The sequence below is a fragment of the Triturus cristatus genome, chromosome 3_2 (assembly GCF_964204655.1).
Source record: "Triturus cristatus chromosome 3_2, aTriCri1.1, whole genome shotgun sequence".
Classification (NCBI taxonomy): domain Eukaryota; kingdom Metazoa; phylum Chordata; class Amphibia; order Caudata; family Salamandridae; genus Triturus; species Triturus cristatus.
Genome location: NC_140584.1, coordinates 900,923,627 through 900,945,272, shown reverse-complemented (window position 1 = coordinate 900,945,272; position 21,646 = coordinate 900,923,627). Strand labels below are relative to the sequence as shown.

Genomic DNA, 21,646 nt, shown 5'->3' with positions numbered 1-21,646 from the left:
CCTAAGGTCGTGGACATCGCGCTTAGCGATCATAATTGTATAGTTTTAGAGGTTGTTTTCTGGAACAAAATATCTGTAGTCCCATCTGGGATTATTGATAGTATTGAACCACATAGACCCAATGGTACTAGGTTGAGATGGAAAGGTGACAAATCAGTAATGACGTCTGATAGTATTATTAATAGCTGTCTACCTGAAATTACCGAGATCCTTGAGCAGGATGACGTCAATGCCGATCTTGTCCAACATTTTGTCCGAATCAATACCATTATTGACCAAAAATTTACTAAATTAAGTGATGGCAAGCCAAAACAGCAAAGAGGATGGTTTGATCGTGCCTGTACCTGCGCACTAAAAGAGCTTAAAGATGCTATGGCAACCAAACCTAGAGATAAGAAGCAGGTGTGTCAGCTCAGATCTAACTATAAGAATATAGTTAAGCGCAGGAAGACAGAATTACAACACGAGGCTTGGGACAAATTGACGCAGGCCGCCGAACTGAAAGATTGTTCGCTTTTCTGGGCCACGGTTAACTGCCCTTTCTTAAAAGATGAGAAGGCTCCGGAGCTCACCTCTGTGGTTGGCATGGATACCTGGATTTCCCATTTTTCTATTATTTTTGATTCAGCTAACTCATTGCTAAACTTAAGTGATCGCTGGCCAATAGTGCCCCTAAATATAAGTCTCTCGGAGGTCTTGGGTAGCATTGCCACAAGTAAAGGTGGTAAGGCCCAGGGCCCTGATGGAGTACCCATTGATGTCTACAAGGTAGCCCCGGAGATTTGGGGTCCTGTTCTGGTTAAAGTATTTAATGCAGCAGTCAGTTATGGGATACCCCCAACCTGGGAGGAATCTATTATTATACCTATTCATAAGAAAGGAGACAAGGGGGATGTGAAGAATTATCGCCCCATTTCCCTGTTGGACTCCTCAGTTAAAATTATGAGTAGGATTCTCCTGGTTAGGTTGGAAGAATGGGCAGAGACCAATGGCATTTTGGCTAACTGCCAGTATGGGTTCAGAAAGGGCCGTGGGACGATCGAGCAATACCTGAATCTCGAACTTTTGATAGGGAAATATACCCAGGCCAGAAAGGGCTCTATTTATCTCTGCTTCGCAGATTTAAGTAGTGCCTTTGATCTGGTGGATCACGCTATTCTTTGGGTCAAGCTGATCGATATGGGGGCTCCAGAGGGCATCATTTTCTTTTTGGCCAGACTGTATGAAAAACTTCGAACTAGTGTTAGATATGGTTCTAATGGGGAGTGCACCACTAAATTTAGGATTGGGCGGGGAATAAGGCAGGGGTGTGTTTTAGCCCCCCTGCTTTTCACCCTTTTTATTAATGAAGTGGACACTGTGCTACAGTCAGTCGTGGCCGACGCCCCTAGAGTCAATAACATCACTGTCCCGGTTCTACTCTATGCGGACGATGCCGTATTATTGTCTAGGACCCCGATAGGCCTCCAACGTCTGATGGACAGGTTTTCACAGTTTATTACATCGAGAAAGCTTGTGATCAACAAAACCAAAACCTATACCATGGAATGCGGCACCGGAAAGAATAAGCCTCACTCTTATTACATTGATCAACATAGGGTCAAAGTGGTTGATAACTTCTGTTATCTCGGAATTAACTTCTCCAAGAACTGTACATGGGCTTGCGAACTTACAAGTGTTAGAGCCAAGATGGTCAGAAGCTCTAATGGGGTGTTCACCTTTGCCACCAAACTAGGTGATAAGCGAATAAGTGATATGCTCAAGATCTTCCAGTCACGATGCCTTTCAACTGCGCTTTATGGAGCTGGGATCTGGGGCTTTACCCAGGCAGGGGGTTTACAGGTGGAGGAGAACGTCTTTTTGAAAAAATTGTTGAATTTACCCAAATCTGCCTCTAATGACTTAGTCCATAGCGAACTTGGTATCCCTTTTTTAAATGATTTGATACTCTTAAGGCCACTATTGTTGTGGCGGTCAATTTGGCTCAAAGAAGAGACGTCACTAAATAGAGCCATTATTGATGACTGTCTCTCTGCTGATAATCATTTAAAGATACCATGGATTAAGTATATTGTTAACAGTTTCCAAGAATTCTATGGGATTAACATTAAATCTGATAGATATGGGGCTGCAGCAATTTCTAAGGCTGAAATGAAGTATATCTTTCTGCTGTGTAAATCCGAGTGTCGGAATGGGAAATGTGAATCTCTCTCTACCTGTGTGCAATATAACACCTTGAATGAACTGAAAGGATATCAGCCATATCTCACCATGGTGAACAGAGTTTGCCACAAGTTTGTTTTAACCAGACTCAGAATGTGATTGTGCATAAATTGGTCGCTTTCCCATCTGTAAACAAGCAGCCCATTGGTTTTTGTCCTTGTGACAATTTGTCTGCACAAAGCACGATGCACTTTCTTTTGATGTGCCCACTGTATGGGAATCTTCGTGTAGCTTTTTTAAAACCCATTTTTATAAAATTCGGTGTTAGAACAGTACATGATTCTTTTAAATTGCTTTTTAACTTGCATCACCCTGATATCTGCTTTTTTACTGCAACTTTCTTACTTAAAGCAATTAATATCAGGAAAAGTATGTGCTTTTAAATATTCTATTCTCCCCTGTTTGTAATACTCTCTTGTTTTTAACCATATGTTGACCATTGTGGCAATCTGTTATGTTATTTTGTTATTTTATGTATGTGCTTATATGGACATTTTTCTTTGCTCCGAATAAAGCCTTATGAAATGAAAAATGACCCCAGCTGATTTTGAATTTTGTCTGGGTTTCAGAAATATAAAGCTTTGCAGATTCCTCTATATATCACATCAACCGTCCCCACAAGTTATAAGCATGTACAAAATACACAATTTTGACATTTTAACAATTCCTTACACAAGAGCAAAAAATAAGGTTACCATCCAGTGCAAATGCCATTACCAAATGTAATCAAACACTTTATAAAATGGCTAAACCTAGTCATTAATGTCTATTAATGTGTTTCAAGATTCAAGGAACTGACAGTGAAGTGAACTTGTGTGAATTGTTTTCCAATCCAATTTTAAGCCACAGCTCTTTTTCACACAATTATTTAGTAGGCTATGTACATGTTTTGCCAATGATATAAACCCTAAAGATGAACGTTGTAATGTTCGGTCAACCAGGATTACAGCAATTGTCCGGATACAAATCCATTACTTTGCAAATCTGAACAAATAAAAAAGGAATTTAAAGCATAACTATCAATATCCGGCAGCATGTTTAAAATCGTCACACCGCCTACCTTTTTGTCATTGGAGAAAACATACAGGGCCAATGGCTTTTCACGTTCATTAATGAAGTTAATCGCTTCTTCCACATTTCTAACCGTCAGTATTGGAAGGATTGGGCCGAAGATCTCATCTTGCATAAGTTTTGATTCTGGATTCACATCGGTAATAATGGTTGGAGCTGAAAGACACAAAAGCTTTCATCTTTAAATGGTGGAACTATTTCCTGTGCACATTTATAGGAACTTAGCTAAAGAACCATGGTTTTGAAGGAGAGAGGTAAAATGGTGGACGTCAGACCAGAACTACGTTAGGTGCTCCTAACTCAGGACAAGTCCCCACACCAGACGAGCTGCCACAGTGGGTAGCGTTGGCAGATCTGGCTACTTTTTCAGTGAGCCTCGTGCATTAACACATCAAAGAAGTTCAATTAAGGCAAGCCAGTACTAAGTCCTCCTCTACACATTTACTCTATGGAAAGGACAGAGGCCATTCACATCAATGAAGTTCATTCAAGGCATGCCAGTACTAAGCCCTCCTCTACCCATTTGATCGATGGAAAGGACAGAGGCCACTTGCACTCAGCCTGTGGAAAGCATTGCCTCTGAGGAAATGCTCTGACACCAGGTTAGGTGCGTGCAAGGTTTGGGGCAGGGGTGTGGTTTGAAGTGAGGCTAGTGCTTGAAATTAGCAGCCTTCCAATGATAATTATTAAATAAGTAATAAATAATCTTTCTTCTTCAGAAATCCGGGGGAGCCTGATGAAGGGGTTTGATGGCAGCAGGAACTTAAGAGACACTCTTAGGACCGTGATTCACTGTACGTACACCACCTGCTACATGGCAGCTGCCTGACAAAGTGATCATGCAGTGGGCAGCACAAGCACTGCGACTAGCCCTGGGAGTGATTTAATTACACCAAGGAAATTTTGTAATTGCACGTTACTCTTTAACATGGAATTAGCAATAATTATGGGAATACACCCACTCGCGTAATTAAGATTCATTTGGTGGATGGGGGGGGAGGGGAAGACATAAGTATAGAAATAAAAAATGTAGCTAGCGCGAGCAGCTGTTAGCGCTGCTGTTCGGGCTGTTTTGCATTTAGTGCTATTTTCTTATCGTACAATACATTCTTGGATCAATTTTGGACGAGAGGGTTAATTTTGACCTATTAAAAAAGGAGTAAATTGGGAAAGAAGTGTGAAATAGCGCTGCTATTTATGACCAGTTGTCTTTAGCTCTATTTCTTAAAGAAAAATGCATTCCTATGGTCCATTTTGGATGCGAGGGGGCATTTTTGTGCTCAACAAAATAGCGCTAAATGCCAAATTACTAATCTTGAGTAAATATGCAGAATCTCTTTTAATTTTACAGTAATTACTGTAGGTGGCTGGCTTAGTATATGGTGCACGCTTATTGAAACGCCCTGCACTAATCCAGCCAATCCTGTGGAGCAGCCTTCAGATATACTACCGAAGGAATGTTAAGCAGTTTGTTTCAACATAACTAATTATATAGGGTAGGCTAAACGAAAAAGAAACACACAGTGTAGTTATAAAAATAGATATATTTATTCAACACACTTACAAACACACAGGTGTATCTCCTACCTGGAGATATTAACACAATACACATAATATTTCAAATGTAAACAGGTAACTAAGCACAAGTGAGACACCAAACCAAATACTAAAGTGGAATGCGAACAGCGACCAAAGTCGGGACTTGGACCAGATTGCAGTTTTCAAGAAGGACCCTACCCAGTGGACCCTAAAGAACAGTGTAAGACAGAAGGTTGGAGAGTCACCCCACCCGTGGATACCCCAGGAACCAGGATATCGACACCAGGGAAACCGGGTGCATAGGAGCGAAGTGACGTCATTAACTGCCGTAGTCCACAATGGAGGACTTCAGGAAAGATGCTGCTGGTGAAGAAGGTAAAGGAGTCCGGTGGAATACAAGGATGAATTCTTGAAGAGAGGAACCTGCAAACAGAGGGGACAGAGTCTATGCCACTCAGAGGAGACCAGGAGGCACAGAAGACCAATGACCACCGATGACAGAAGAGACAGGAGTGTGGGCGGTGACCTTGTCGCTGCAACTGTGAGGACCAGGCAACGCTGTGGAAGACTGTCCCACGTAGGAAGTCAAGAACCAGGGAGTTGGTGTCTGGCGGGAGCACCAACAAGCCTTGGCAGCAGCAACAGACGTGGTAAATGAAGAAGGTACAATGTTGGGACAAGCAAGGTCCAAAGGACTCATCATTCGTAGGAGAGTCAGAGCAGGTCTCAAGCAAGCAGGGGAGCCCACTGAAGCCAAAGAAGACCCTCAAGAGGACCCACAGGCCGAAAGCACAGGAGTCTCTAGAGGACGTCAAACAGCTCACCTAAAATGCAAGCCCACGTTGCAGAGGATGCAGTGATGAAGATCTTGGCAGGAAGAGATGCTTTAAGCTGGAGCTTCTTGTAGCCCGAAGGTCTCTGGAGTACAGAGTCAAAAAGCATTGGCAACGCCAAGTAGAAGCGGTGCAGAGGTATTCTGTTCCAGCGGGTCTGTCGAGGTATACTGGCCTCAAACTTGCTGAGAGATCAGGTCAGGCCTCGAGGGAGTTGCAGAACCACCACCTGTGTTGCTGAGCCTATCAGCGTCCGTAGGGCATCAGGGGCAGCAGACCAGTCAGCTTCGTTGATTTGTCGCAGATGCAGGGGAGTGACTCCTTCACTGCAGGGAAAATTCCTTCAGGTGTCTTTGATGACCACCTGGATGAAGCACAGGCACAGACCACGAAGAAGACTTGCAGAACAGCGAGACCAGGAGCAGTAGGAGTCTTCCTTGATGCAGTCTTGGTTCCAGACCACGTCGAAGGTGCCCAGACAAAGGTGAAGTGGTTTCGGGTTTGAGTACTGTCCCAAGACGAATCTGAAGAGCTACCCATATGCTGAAAGGGTTGGGAATATCCAAGGGTTCCTCCCAGGGGAGGGGCTGGATAGAGGGGAGGATGCTCTAATTTCCTTTGTGCAGTTTCGCACGAAAGAGGGAGCCAAGGGCTCCCTGAACTAGTTCCAACTGGAGTATGCAAGGAGGGCACCAATTGTGCCCTTCAAAGAAGTTTGGTGGCGCTGGCAAGCTCCCCCAGCCCAGCCCAATACACTAAGTCTAGTCTGGGAGGTGGTCACACCTTCCTTTGACAGGAAACCTATTGTACTACCTTCCCCTGCTCGAGCTCAGCTCAGCAGCAGGAGGGCAGAATCGTGTCTGGAGTCGGCAGCAGCACTAACTTGATGGCAGACCCTGGTAGGATGTTACAGGGAGCACTGGAGGCTTCCCGGAGGAGTCCCCTGATGCATGGAATAATACCTCCAACACTGGTTAATGGTGTTGGGGTATGATTCCAACAAGTTTGATACCAAACATGCCTAGGTTTGGCACAGCCAAGATATATTTAGCCATTGTGTAATGACACGTGGTAACTATATGTATCAAAATGGCTGAGAGCACTTACAAAGCCTGGAAAATCGACTCCGGGGTTTGCAGGAAGTGCCCGGCTCGTGCAGGGCACCTTCACACATATACCCTAGCACCCTGCCTTCAGGATTGAAAGGCCTTCCTTAGGGGTGACTTATAGGTTTTAAGCGCAGTGACCTCAGATATTATAAGTAAAATTATATCTTTCGTAAGTAGTGCTGGTACCAACTTACACAGACTGCAATGCCAGGCCTGTAGTCACAGTTTGAGTGGTCTATCATGATTGGCACAATACATGCTGCAGCCCATGGGAGACCCCTTGTGTACCAATGCCCTGGTTACCTTACTACAATTTACCAGGGACTTAGAAGGGTACACAAGTAGCCAATTGGGAAGGTACCAAAGTGCTTACCACTGTCCAATTTAGGGAGAAAGCCCAGTCACTGGAGTCCTGATTAGAATGATCCAGTCAGAAAACAAAGTAACATCAGCAAAAAGTGGAGATAACCATGAAAGCAGAGCCTACTTTCCTACGACACCATGGCAAACTATGCACGTTACCGACCCTAAACGGCAAGACACAGCTGTGTTGCAATAGCCCCAATGTATGCAGCTGCACAAGCCTTTAAAACCAGCCTTCAGGCCACCAGAGCAGAAGATAACATCTGAAGCTAAATATAGAGCCCTTTTTATTCCCACTCAACTCCTACACAGGTTTCCAAAAATGCACCGAAAAAACAACAGTATACGCTCCTCTGAGATAACAAGATGAATGAGAGGCGAAGAAGGGTACTGCAATCGCCACAGAATGAACATTTTCTGTTGTTCTATAATCCTTCCTTCTCAACATGTAAAGAATCTGATTTGATAGTCAAGTATACATAGATGGGATTGGGCTTTGGGCAGGAAGGGGGAAATGCATATAAACAAGGTGTCAACCAAGAAAACTGAGGAACTTCCTTCCCTAGCCAAAAGCAGTATTCTATCAGGATCACGCACTCAGTAAGAAATGACTTAAAAGACCATGAAGGAGTGGTTGCAATGAAAGGATGATTTCATTCTGAATCGCAGTCTTTGCAACTACATAAAGTCTTAAGATCCAATGTTCTCAAGTGTACGAATATGGGACAATGCTGAATATATAATTCTCTTGGTTAGGTTTGGATGTCTGTAAGCAAGGTAGCAAGAGGAGGTTGTGCTGTGTGAAAAGCAAGAGTTCAGAGAAGCAAAACGGGCAAATTCAAAATAGGGTCAACCTCTAGTATCATCTTGGAGTTTACAGATCTTTTGAATTTTTAAAGAGTCAATACGAGGAACAGTGTTTTCGAAAAGGAGACACATGAAGTAAATGCTTAAAATGTCCCCAACCACTACAGTAGAGAAGTATTTTCAATGGACATTGATTCAGCTCCAAAGCCAGGAGGTATACTCTGCATGTATTTTGTGCTGCCAAAGGTCCATCTGTAGAAAGTCCCAGTCCTTGAACAGACAATAGCACTTTTAACTGATCTCCCAGTTTTGTGGTGCAGATAGAGTCTGCTCTACTTATCTGCTGCCATTATCTTTTTTTACTTCTAGATGGGAATTATGAACTAAATTGTTCACAAGGGAAAAGTTGCAAGAAGACCAAATAAATAGAACTAGTCCTTACCAATATTTGTAAGTTCAACAAGGCAGCAGTACTGTCCCTAAAACCTTTACAATTCCCTCTAATATATATATATATGTGGTCCACATCTACTATGGTTAATAGGACGATCTGGCAATAACCGCCAAGAGCATATGTAAGATGGCTCTGCAAAGGTTTTCTCTAGGTATGCAGTTATTAATCTGTGGCTTGAGGTACAGAATTTATTGTATTCTAAAACGTTTTCAATCTGAAATTTCAAGTCCCCTACAGTCCCAAGGGACAGTGCCTAACTCTTTCAAAGAGCCTATTGTTATACAGCTGCAAAAGAAACAAAGAGAAGATAAATTGTCTATGAGAAATTACCGCCAGGTTTTGCTACTACCATTATCTTCCAAACTCGTGGAAGCCTAGGGTGTGCAGGAATTATGTCGCCACTTACAAGAGACCAAATTTCTTGATCGTTTTCAGACGAGCTTTCTGTCAGTCCATAACATGGAGTCAGTTATGCTTTCCGTACTTGATGATGTAAGTAAGGGTAAGTAAATGGATTTGATTCAAATTTTGTAAAGTGCACCATACGCCCAAAGGCTTCTTGGCGATCCCAGTAGTATAAAGGAGGAAACACGCCTAGAAGAAGCCTATAAGGGGAGAGTAAACAACCAATTTTTAAGTAACTTTGTAAAAGCAAGGAAGTTGGATTGATTCCTCTAGTGCTCTGGCATATGATTCCAGAGACGGGGGGTGGCATAGAAGATGCTTCTACCTCACCAAGAGGCTTTGTGAATAACAAGGACAAACACTTTCTTAGCTGTGGCTGAGCAAAGAGATCTATCTGGAGTGTACCAAGAAAATTTGTTTTTAAGGTAATTGGGACCGTGATGGTAAAGTGATTTATGTGCTATACAGAGCGCCTTAAAATCCACTTTCTTTTTGATGGGTAGCCAGTGGAGTTCTTCCCTGGATTTGAAGACTGGTTCAAACTTATTGATCTTTTTTATAGAAAACACAGACTGCAGCTTTTTGCAGTCTATGAAGTCTTACCAAAACCCCTTACTGGGCTCCAACAGAGGGCATTGCAGTAGTCTAACTTTGATAACACAAGAGAATAGACCACTGTTTTCTGTAAGTCGAATGGTAGGAAAGGGAGGATATTCCTCAGAGCTTTTAAAATGAGTAAACATGAGGAGGTAAAATAATTATTTTGATTTCTAAATAAGTTATTAGAATTGAAAATTATTCGTAAATTCCTCACTTGGTTACTGGGCTAGGAAGAGAGCCGAGGGACTGCAGCCACTAGGTTTTATTCCAGAAGGAGGTATCACGTACAAAGAGTAGAACCTCTGTCTATTCTGAATTTAATTTAAGACAGTGGGAGCTCAGCCACTCATGCAATTATTGAGTCGAGAAGCCACCTCTTCTGTATCATATAGAGGACGATAATAGGGGTGTTGTTCACATAGGAAACTGTAAAGAAGCCATACTGACTTATCAGTCCCATAGGGGGATCCACATATATATTAAATAATGTGAGAGATAATGAAGACCCTTGCGGGACACCACCGGGCTAAGCGACAGACTTGTAACCAAAATCTCCCATATTGACAGTTTGCTCCATTTCGTCCAGAAAGGAGCAGAGTAGCTTAAAGACAGAGCTTTGTATACCTATTTCCATCAAATAATGTTTCAAAATCTCCTGACTTAACGTGTCAAATGCTGCGGATAAGTCCAAAAGGACCACAGCAGCCTTGCCTTCATGGTCCAGTATGTCCCTGACATCCTCTGAAACTGCAGCCAACACAGTTTCAATGTTCACAGAATGGATAGGTTTGTGTCTACAGACATTATCTTAAATCTCAGGGTTGATGTGATCCCAGAATATGGATTGCAAAACAAGAGATTCGAGGTGACACGGTCTGTCGTTGTAATCTTATTCTTCAGTATGCAAATAAATGTAAAATGGTCGTTGCAATCTTGTCCTTTTAATTTTTTATTTTTAGAATGCAGGTGAAAACAGCCAACACGTCTTTCGCCCAATGGCCTGCAGGCCAGGGCTTCTTCAAGGCAAAGATAATAGCTTTAATCAGTCTAATCATCAAGGATGCCGAACAATCTCCAGGCGGGATGCAACGAGAATTACCTGCGGTCTGGAGCACGTCCAAAAGGACTATCGCAGCCTTGCCTTCATGGTCCAGTATGTGCATGATCTTCTCTGAAACTACAGCCAACACAATTTCAGTACAATGGGCTTTGATAAAGGCAAACTGGGCATTGTCCAGAATGCCATTCTGGTCCTAGAATGTGGAGAGCGAGAAATTTAGATGTGTTTCTAGTACTTTCACTAGAAGGGCAAGTCTCCATAGCGGACAACAGTTCTTTTCTTCTACCTGGTCAAAAGGTGACTTTTTTTATAAGTGGCAGAATGGAGGCCTTTTTCCATTCTGAAGGAAAAGAGACAGTTTTTAGAACATTATCGAGCAGCGACGCCAGTGGGGGTGCAATACAATTGGCTATGTCGTGCAGCACTTTAGAGGGGCAAGGGTCTGAGGGAGCTACGGACTTTGGTTATTTTTAGAAGTTCAATCATACATTCAGTGGAAATAGTAGGAAACTCGCAAAGAACTGAACGGTTATGATGTGAGGCAGTGACAGCTTGGATAGAATAGTCAGTCCCATTAATAAGGTTAAGGTCATTGTACACCCCATCAACTTTGTTTCTAAAGAGTCGCACGGTCTGACGCCCTCCAATTTGCCAAACTCAAAAGAAAGAATGTTTGATTTACCCATTTTTAGACTTCTCATTTAATCTTTTTAAAAGACGCACAAAAACGTTAACGCTTCATTTTGTTTACAGAGCACGAGGACACGCTGGCCAACTTGGAGCCAGCACAAGCCTAATTGAAGTAAGCTTACAGCTTCGTGTTGTTAAATATTTCCATTGCTGCCCCCTTTGAGTTCCATTACAAAGCTTTGATTTATTACTAGTAGGACACAGTATCTATTGAATCGGGAGTGCACAAGCCAGCATACAATAACAAAAGCACCGTCCGCTAGGTGGATGTAAGTTTCAATTTTGTTTCTGTGGCTACAATGTAACTCGCATACCATTTCGAGCACCATAATTGACAGCAGCCTCATTTCATTCTTGATTGTGCCATTCATATACCAATTTGGCCCTTCAAGCCTGCATCGTTTGAAAACCCTTCTCTGTTTAACCAGGTACTTTTCATGGGAACTAATCTCATATCCTCAATATATGGGAGGTTGGAAGTTCTTTCATTATAATAATTCACACCCCCTCTATGCCTAGATGGAAGAGTTACTTACCTTCGGTACCGATATGTCTGGTAGAGACACAGTCTAGCCGCAGGTTCCTTAACTTAGAATATCTCCCCAGGTGTCAGACTGGATCCGGAAAATCTTTTTTCCCCAGCAATACCTCTGCATGCCGGGAGGTGGCTGCGTCCACGGAAGTGACATCAATGGAACCATATAAGCCCCCTCCCAGCATGCTGACGTCAGTTTTCTACAGGAAACTTTTCCACGCCACAACGCGGAGCCATGCAAAAAACTACGATAGCATAGCAACATTGCGTGTTAAAAAAGAGCAAAATCGTTGAAACAACAACTATAAGTAACATGAAAATAAGAGTCAAATCATTTGAAATGAGAAACAATAGGAAGTTGAAAAAGCACCCAGTACCCGGAGGGACTGAAGGGAGCTGACAGAGCACTTGCTGCAAGCAAGGGCCCAACAAATTGCCAAGTAGTGCCCCACCTCGAGGGGGTAACGGCTGCGGCACAAAAGACATGACTGGCCAGGCACAGCTTGTCACCACAGGAGGGAAATTAAAAGAACCACAATATCGAAGGAACATGTTGCAAGACAAGTGACTAGAAGTGAACAACCACCAGAAAGTTCACTACACACACCCTCCAGAGATTGAACAACTTTATTGTTTAAAAAATCCATAAAATATACTACACTGTAATCGGTGTGTTAGGGGTTCCTTCGTGCTCTGCCGTTATCTAAACTCTCTATATTGCGCTTGTGCTTATGTATCATAACCCCATAGTATATTATTCCACAGGAACCAATGTTTTTCCTATATAAAAATGAAACAGGGGACAGTCCAAAGACAGTCCGGCCAAGAACAGGAGCCGCAACAGGAGGCCCGTGTGTGTAAGAAAAAACACGCATCAAATGTGTACCCCCATGTGACAACAGTGGCAGGGCCAAACCCAGAGTCTAGTGCCAACAGAGACAGAAGAGCCACCATTGAGCAAATGCTCAGTAGGTAGGCATGCAGCTGAAGGTACCACTGTGAGGGAAGAAGCCTGATACTGTGGAAATATGGATTTTTGTGATCAGTTATGTCCCCTATCTTAGACCCCAACGGCTCCATGTATATGTTACAAGTACATGTATGTTCCCTCCAGTTCCAGTTATGAAGACGCAAACACATGGGCGTCCACCGTCAATATGTCCTCTTTCAGATCCGCCATGAATGGGCCGGATATTCGATTCCTAAGTATGAAAGGCCACCGACTTTATATGGTTCATCTACTCCATTTTGCAGTTCAGGCGAGTAGGCCCTGAATGCTGCCATCGAGCCTTTCCCTGCTTTCTACCTCTGACAGCTCCAGTCTGAGCTCGCATCTGTATCCATGAACTTTGTCCTACTCCCTGCGCGGCTAACGGTGCCTGACTCGGCCTGTCTGTCTGCCAAAAACTGTATTTCACCTTCAAGATTATCTGCTCCGCTCCTCATCCAATGCATTCCTGTCTGGTAGTTTAAGTAAACATCCTTCCAGCTACCGAGCTAAGGGCCCGGCTTCTCTGTCTTCATGCAAGTAATTCATGGCCCTGTTACTATGGAAGATTTCTGCCCCTCGCATCTCATGTAGACACTTAGACGCTTGTACACGCACTCACAGTCAGTATAGAATAGATTTTGTTCGAGAGACCTTTCCTTTTGGATAACATAGTTCTTTAAACATAGGATGTTAGATATGATTTGGGATTAGGTTGACTTGACCCCCCAGACTTTTGTCTCCACATGTAGAGCTAAATGTCAAGTCCCCTTCACCCCCTAGTTGCACGTCAATCACACGTCATGCGGCTGCGCGCGCATCTCTGCCAAGTATTTCTGCTGACATTGCAAGATTCTTTCATGGATCCACCCATTTATGACATCATGTATAATGACGTTTTCTAGTTACGCCTAGTTACGCCTATTTTAGTTACGCATGCATATCTTTATCTATTTTATCAGCTGTTACGCCTCCTGCATCTGTTTCACTGTAATGCCTTTTCTATAAAAATGATTACCTGTCAATAATGTATTGCCCTTCACTTCCTGAACCTCCGTGGTGATGGAATATGATGCCTACAATTCGAATTGTATAAGGAATAAAGCCCTTTCCGAACCTCTAATACCACGGATTCTGCCTCTTATTTTACTGAGTTATTCTTAATAGTTTTCCGCATCAAAAATAGTACCGGTAATTAAATTATTTACCACATAAATTGGCGCCCGAATAGGGACACTTTCTCATCTCACGCGCCGGAGGTGCGTTGCAGGCCCGGTCTCCTGCCACAGCTGGACGGACAACAACGCGTACCCGCAGGATTTCCTGTATCTCCCTCCGGCCAAGCGGGGGCGACTGAGGCTGCGATCAACACCCAGACGAGGCGGTGAGAAGTGCGAAGTATCCCGACCAGAGCCTAGCTGAGAGAGCAAGATCCGAGGTATACAGAGGCCCACCAGGTTCCGAGGTTCCGAAGTTCCGAGTCGAGTCCAGTCCGGTCCATTCCAGTCCAGTTCAGTTCCGAGGCCTTCCGTTCCGAGCTACCCGGTGAGTACCATTGCCGGGGAGGCGTTCTGACGTGCACATAGGTTGTGCCGGTCAAGACGGGTTTGGGTACACAAATCCGGTCTGCACTGTTTCAGCAGTGTATCTGTACTGTTTAGCAGTATATCTAGTATGTCTAGTATGCTAAGTGACTAGTTCCCTAATGGCCATTATTGTTCGTTAAATGTTAAATGTTAAATGTTAAATGTTTTAAATACGTTCTACATATTGTGGTGTGAATGACTGTTCATTATTGTGTTTATTGTATTAAGTGTGTTCAAGATTATGTATCAGACCAGTTCTCAACATGCCGCTCTTTTCGAAATTAAGACAGATCAAAACTAGAAAAGGGGTACTCGAAGAAGCTGTTCCCATTCCTCCTAGGGACACTCCAGGGTACTTCATGTATCATAAACATGGCCTAGACGCCGTATTATTTCTTGATTTATGGGTAGACTACACCAAGGAATTACCAGAAAGTCAGAGGTGGCCCGCAGCTGGGACCTGGGATGCAGATTGCATCATGAAAGTAGAAGAAGAATTATGGAAAAAGAAAGCTAGACAGTCACAGAAAGATGCCATTGAATTATGGCGTAAAGAATCATATAGACGTACAGAAAAAGCACTCAGACAGGAAGAGAAAAGTAAGGAGAATTCAAATAAAGTCCGAGAAAATCTATTAATTGAAGAAGGTACCCGAGTAAAATCAGAACAAGTAGATAGACAAAGAAATGCCCTTATGAATGGTATGTATCCACTTCTGGCCGAAGGGTTACCTAAGGCTACCCCGGAGATACCAAAAGACTTGCCACCTCCATTGTTTCCGATAAAAGCACATCCCAAAGGGCATCCCAGAACCGCAGAAGATGTTTTCCTTTCCTCTTATTTAGATGACGCAGCTCCCGAGTATGCTAACACCGCACCACATAGACCGCTTGCCGATGGTGTTCAACGCCAAGATCCTCCGTCTGTACCTCCACAACAACAAACTCTGACACACGTTCCGACAAGCACATCTGTTTCCACAGCTTTTCCCGCAACTACGGTTGCTGTCTCACGTTCAACAAATCCTTTCACGTCCAGCACCCCAGACGGTGCTACAGGAGGTACAACAGACATTTTTTCCACACCACCCAGAGTAAATAAATTTTCCTTTAAAGAATTAGCACACCAACGTACGCCCAAACTACCAACCCCCGACATGCTTAAAGAACTTCTAATGGATTGTAGATATGATCCTGTGCCCGGCAAAGAGGATGAAATGCTGCTGGCATCATTACGTATCCGACGAGCTGCAATATATTTAGCGAAGCTACCAGGAATGACTACACATTTAGAAAATATATATCACTTTGTCCAGTCAGGGCGAGGTCCTGAAAGTATTAGCAGAGCCATGGAGTACCAGAAAGCGGAGGTGCAGGGGCAACTGTTACGTTTCCTCATAAACTGTGTAATCAGAAATCAAGACCGGCCTGGGGTAAATCCGGAAGAAATGCAAATACTTACCACATGGAGTCGGAATATATCAGAGGGGAAACATGATAGAATGTTAAGTGTAGTAGCTATGTGCCGAAAGATCCGCAAAGAAATTGAACGAATACACGAAGAAAGATTAGAGATAGACGAGCCTGAACAAAACAGAAGGGAAGGGGAAGAATCAGGAATGCCAACAGGACAGTTGGACACGATGGCTTATGTAGGTAGAGGAAGATCTTTTAATCATACTGGATGCTCAAATGATTCAATACGTCCGACACGTCCAGAAAGTAGCAGAAATTACCAAACCCCTATAATCAATATAAGATCTCCCGAACACTTATTCCAAGCCGCTGACAACTTACTTCGAGAACGAAGGGGACATCATATACTTGATTCATTGGACGAACAAGAATTAGCTAGATCAGCAGTACTATGGGCTGACAGTCCCGGAAAATACAGTGATGATGCACTAGCACACACGTTTTTGAACCTTACCCCAGACGAACAGCGTTTAGCTGGTATATACATGATCCAACATCTCCTTATATTATATAAAAGCCAACACTCCGATCCTGGTCCTCTACCTGATATATTGACTGAATTACTCACGAATAAATGGAAAGGTTCAGGTACTGATTTAATTAGAGAAATACTAGAATACAGAAACCAGTACATTCTTTTTGTATGCCCAGAACATGTCTCACTGCCCATCAAGGAAAGAACGACGTATTATATGGATAGACAGAATCCCTTACGCGAAGTGCACCCAATAAAAGGTGATGACAATGAGTTTAAACGTGTATTTGTATACACACCCATATCTAAAATGGAACTATTAGAAATGAAGAAAGTGGTACCCAGTCATGACAAAGACCCAGCGGGTTTCCACCGTGAAATTAAAGACATGTTGCTCATGGGAGAGTATACCTATCCCGACATTATGAAAATATTAAAGGTATTAATGCCTGCTGGCATTTACGAAAAACTCAAAGAAAAAGATTGGGAGGTAGGAGACCAAAAGATAGATTGGACAGCATTAGAAACCGAAGAAACAGCCCGAGGTCCAGGTTCAGGGCTTGGGAACAAGACTAAAATGCTACCAGGTTTACTAGTGCAGGTACTGCCACGTTTATTAACTACGAAAAAGGAAGACTGGGGTGCAATCTTAGCCTGTAAACAAAAGCAAGATGAAGACACTAGTGATTTCTATGCCCGATTCGAAAAATGTTTCGGTATAAATAGTGGCATAAAAGCGAGTAGCGAATCATATCCACATCTGTTTGTGACAAAATTAGTTGAAAATTCCCTGCCCCAAGTTAAAAATAGAATATTGAAATTCGAGAGTACCTGGCAAGGTAACACCCCGTCACAAATGTTACAAATGTTACAGTATCATCACAATAGAATTAGAGAGGAACAAGAACATGAACAAAGACGCATGAAAGACACGAAAATGAAAATGCTAGTTGCCCAGTCAGTTCCAGCTGACGGTCATAAAAAGGGTATGACACAGTCCAGTGATTCAGCAGGTCCTGTGAAAGGGACATGCAACTATTGTAAGCAGCCAGGTCATTATATACACGATTGTCCAGTCTTAAAACATAATATCGCCATAGGTATAACAAAGGAAAGACCACGGCCACCTAGACAGGAGCAGAACCAACAACAGTCCATGCCAGCTCCACAACAGTCCATGCCAGCTCCACAACAGTCCATGCCAGCTCCACCACCGCAGCCTATTGCTGCCACACAAGCAACGACACGACAGATGTACCAGTATGCACAATATGACTATCCTGATTATCAACGATACGCATGAAACAGCCTAGAGAGGGAAGTTGGCTTACCCCTTATCGAGGTCCCTGTAGATCAAGAGGGACCTTATGTACACAGTGAACTATTAGGCCAAGATAGAAAATTTTTACTTGATACAGGGGCAAGCAGAACAACAATACGACGTAGTGAAGTTCCAGGGGCACCCCTCTCAGGCTCACAGAATATTTCCCTTGGCTTTTCAGGAAAACCTATCATTAATGAAGTATCACAACCTCTTCCACTTACGATTGGTCCCTTGACACGAACTACAGATTTATTGCTTACTAAATCATGTCCAGAAAACTTGTTAGGTATAAAAACATTGAAAGCTCTAGGAGCTATAATATGTTGTTCTCCGGAAGGAGTAAGATTGTTTTTACGTGATTTCAAAGGGCACTATGTGTCTCGAGACATGGATCACCGACTGCAGAATTTACCTACACACTTATGGGCACAAGGCCCCACTGATGTTGGTTGCATGAACATTACACCATATCGAGTCACACTAAAGACAGGAGTGGTACTACCACGAATGCGACAATACAAGTTACCACCAGATGCTGTAGTGGCTTTACTGCAAATCATTGACGAGCTTATTGCCCAAGGAGTGGTTGTGGAAACCGACTCCAATGTATGTAATTCCCCGATAATTCCGATTCTTAAACGAACTGATCCAAAGGCCCCGCCAGAATATCGATTAGTTATTGATCTGCGCGAACTAAATAAATGCATTGTACCACAATACCCCGTGGTCCCAGACATCTCGTCATTACTGACAGCTATTGACTCCAAAGCAACGTTCTTTACTGTAATTGATCTCAAGAATGCCTTTTTCAGCGTCCCAATAGATCCGGAAAGCCAATACTTGTTCGGATTCAGTTTAAATGGACGAAGTTTTAAATTCACACGCGCACCTCAAGGATTCACAGAAAGCCCCAGCATCTATAGCCAAGCACTAAAACGAGAACTGGACAGTATCCACATGCCAGTCAACACTGCATTGCTTCAATATGTCGATGATCTGCTGATCACCGCTCGAAGTGAACCTGAATGTGAAAAAGCATCACTGACGGTTTTACAATTTCTGGCCGAAAAGGGGCACAAGGTGTCCCCTTCTAAGCTGCAATTCTGTGTCCAGCAAGTTGTTTATCTTGGGCACTCGCTGTCCAAGGAGGGAAGACAGCTTACACCTGATCGCATCCAGTTGATTGTTAACATGCCAATACCCAAGACACAAAAGGAGGTGCGGGCTTTTATAGGCCTCACTTCCTACTGTAGGCAGTGGATCCCTCAATATGCATTTCTAGCAAAACCACTCATTCAGTTGACAACACAGGAGGCGGCCACATCGACTGTTCTCCCTTGGACTCAGGAACACACACAAGCTTTTGAAAGCTTAAAGAAAGCTTTATGTCAAGCACCTGTTTTAGCGACACCATGTTACAATAAACATTTTACACTCTTTGTTACAGAACGCGAAGGTACTGCCTTGTCAGTACTCACTCAGGAACAAGCAGGATCACACAAACCATGTGCCTATTTTTCTAGTACATTAGATCCCGTAGCTCAGGCTCTGCCTGCGTGCCTGAAATCAGTGGCAGCAACAGCTTTAGCAATCAGACAAAGCGATGCCATAGTGTTAGGACATCCATTGACAGTACAAGTACCACATGCAGTAGAGGTTCTTGTGAACCGAACGCAAACGCAACACTTGACTATAGCAAGACTTACCGGTTATGAATTGACATTGTTTCAGCCACACATAGAGATCAGACGTTGTAATACATTAAATCCTGCCACACTTTTGCCAGTAAACGGAACAGACCCACTAGCACATGATTGTATTGAAGTTATTACTATCACGACGAAACCCAGACAAGACTTGACAGATGTCCCATTGTTAGATCCAGACCTGACGTTGTATGTAGACGGTTCATGCATGAGAACAAGTACAGGAGAGTTAGTGGCCGCGTATGCAGTCACAACAGACACTGAAGTCGTTGAAACAAATTGTATTAACACTTTGTCAGCCCAAGCAGCAGAGCTCATCGCTCTGACACAAGCCTGTATTCAAGCCAAAAATAAGAAAGTAAACATATACACTGATTCACGTTATGCATTCGGAGTTGTCCATGACTTCGGCGTGCTGTGGCGAGAGAGAGGTTATTTAACTTCTCACGGTGCCCACATTCAGCACGGACCCCTCATTCATGCCCTATTAGACGCAATTCATCTACCCACTGCAATATCGATTATGAAATGCAAAGCCCATACGAAAGTTACTGATATCATTTCTCAAGGCAATGATCTAGCTGACAGAACAGCTAAACAGACTGCTCAAACTCACACAACTGACATGACAAAGACAATAGTTCCGACACCAACACATTGCATGACGGTTAAGGATCCCGCTCTTGACGTAATTGACATACAGACACATGCTACACCAGATGAAATAAAGAAATGGACTGAATTAGGAGGGATCCAAACGGATCAAGGATGGATGACGAAGGAAAAATCCGTATGGTTTCTTCCTGACTCTATGGTTCAAGTTATCATTAACACAATACATAGTCCAGCGCACCTAGGAGAGAAAGCTATGCTAGACAGCATTCAACACATTTGGTTCAACAAACATTTACGAGCAGCAGCTAAACAAAAAGTCCGTACCTGTATGATATGTTGTCAGTTTAACCCAGGTAAAAGCATTCCCGTAGAACAAGGTGGATTTCAGCCTCCTGATCACCCTTTTGAAGTCCTCCAGATGGATTATATCCAGATGGAACGATGTAGAGGATTCAAATATGTCCTCGTAGTTGTCTGTGCTCTTTCCCGTTGGACCGAAGCCTACCCGGTTTCAGATTACACTGCCCCGACTACTGCCAAACAGTTAGTTCGAGAATTCTTCCCACGGTATGGTTTACCACGTGTTGTCTACTCAGATAATGGCCAGCCGTTCTCATCCGAACTGATGAAACACGTTTCACTTTTGTTAGGCTATCAATGGAAATTTCACTGTGTCCGACACCCCGAGGCAGCAGGTCTCGTGGAACGACATAATCAAACTCTGAAAATTAGATTGTCAAAAATATGTAGAGAGAAAGGTGTCGATTGGGTAGTAGCCTTACCAGTTGCACTCTTTTACATGAGAATGGTAGCACACTCTCGAACAGGGCTATCCCCGTATGAGGTGATCTTTGGTAGACCACCAAATATGTGGGGGACGCCTATACCCCGTAAAATAACTGATGTTGACTGTAATATGCTGACAGATTACCTGGCTTCCTTGATGTCTGCACTACAATCTTGTCGTTCACAGGTAGCTGCAGCCTTTCCCGATAACACCGAGGTAAAACCCCATGACGTAGTTCCCGGGGACCTGGTGCTGGTACGAAATTTTGACCGGAAGACTCAGCTAGATCCCAGGTGGAAATCGCCTCAACTCGTACTGCTCACCACAAGGACAGCCGTGAAGATCGAAGGTCGAAAAGGATGGTTACATTCGAGTCATATCAAGAAATTTCATGGACTACCATCTGATGTGAGCGTTACACCTTGCGTTTCTTCACCGATTGATTCAAAACTCCCCTTGGTTGAACCGTCGGATAAAGAACTGTATAAACTGAAATTAAGGTCTAGCAAGTCAGACAATTTGATTGTTTAAGTCCTCCAAGGTGAATCGGTTGAATTTGTCTCTGACATGTATCCCCTAGACCTGAATAGAGAAAGAAATCGAAAGATGCAGTTGAAAAAGCATGCGTACTGTAAATCACTGCGTAGTCATTGCACAGTGACATTATTAATTTTGTTTTTCTTAAGTCTTCTGATCATCGCTGCAAGTATACTGTTGCACATATATTATCCTATTTCTAAACATGCTTACAATGTTACTGCTGAACATTCCTTTAGTGAATTACCCCCGCATGAGTTGTCCTATAGATTTGCGCTGCGCAATAACACTTTCATTAGTATGTTACATCATTCCCATCAGACCAGCAATGCTACCAATTGTTGGATATGTGGCCGACTCCCTCCCTATCAGAACTATAAGGGAATTCTGCCTCTCTTTCCATATCCGTTCACACACAATGGCTCCTGTGGAGCATGGTTTAGTTTAATTAATTCCTTAGATT

General features: G+C 43.3%; 1 protein-coding gene across 2 annotated transcripts in view; it reads right to left on the bottom strand.

Annotated features, from left to right (window-relative positions):
• The window catches only part of ALDH3A2 (aldehyde dehydrogenase 3 family member A2), a 424,152-nt gene that overhangs the window by 155,960 nt on the left and 246,546 nt on the right, over nt 1-21,646 (bottom strand). For both annotated transcript variants that reach the window (XM_085649336.1, XM_085649335.1), the window contains exon 8: nt 3,284-3,450. In XM_085649336.1, the coding sequence (XP_085505462.1) occupies nt 3,284-3,450 (167 nt within the window). The remainder of the gene's footprint in view (nt 1-3,283; nt 3,451-21,646) is intronic.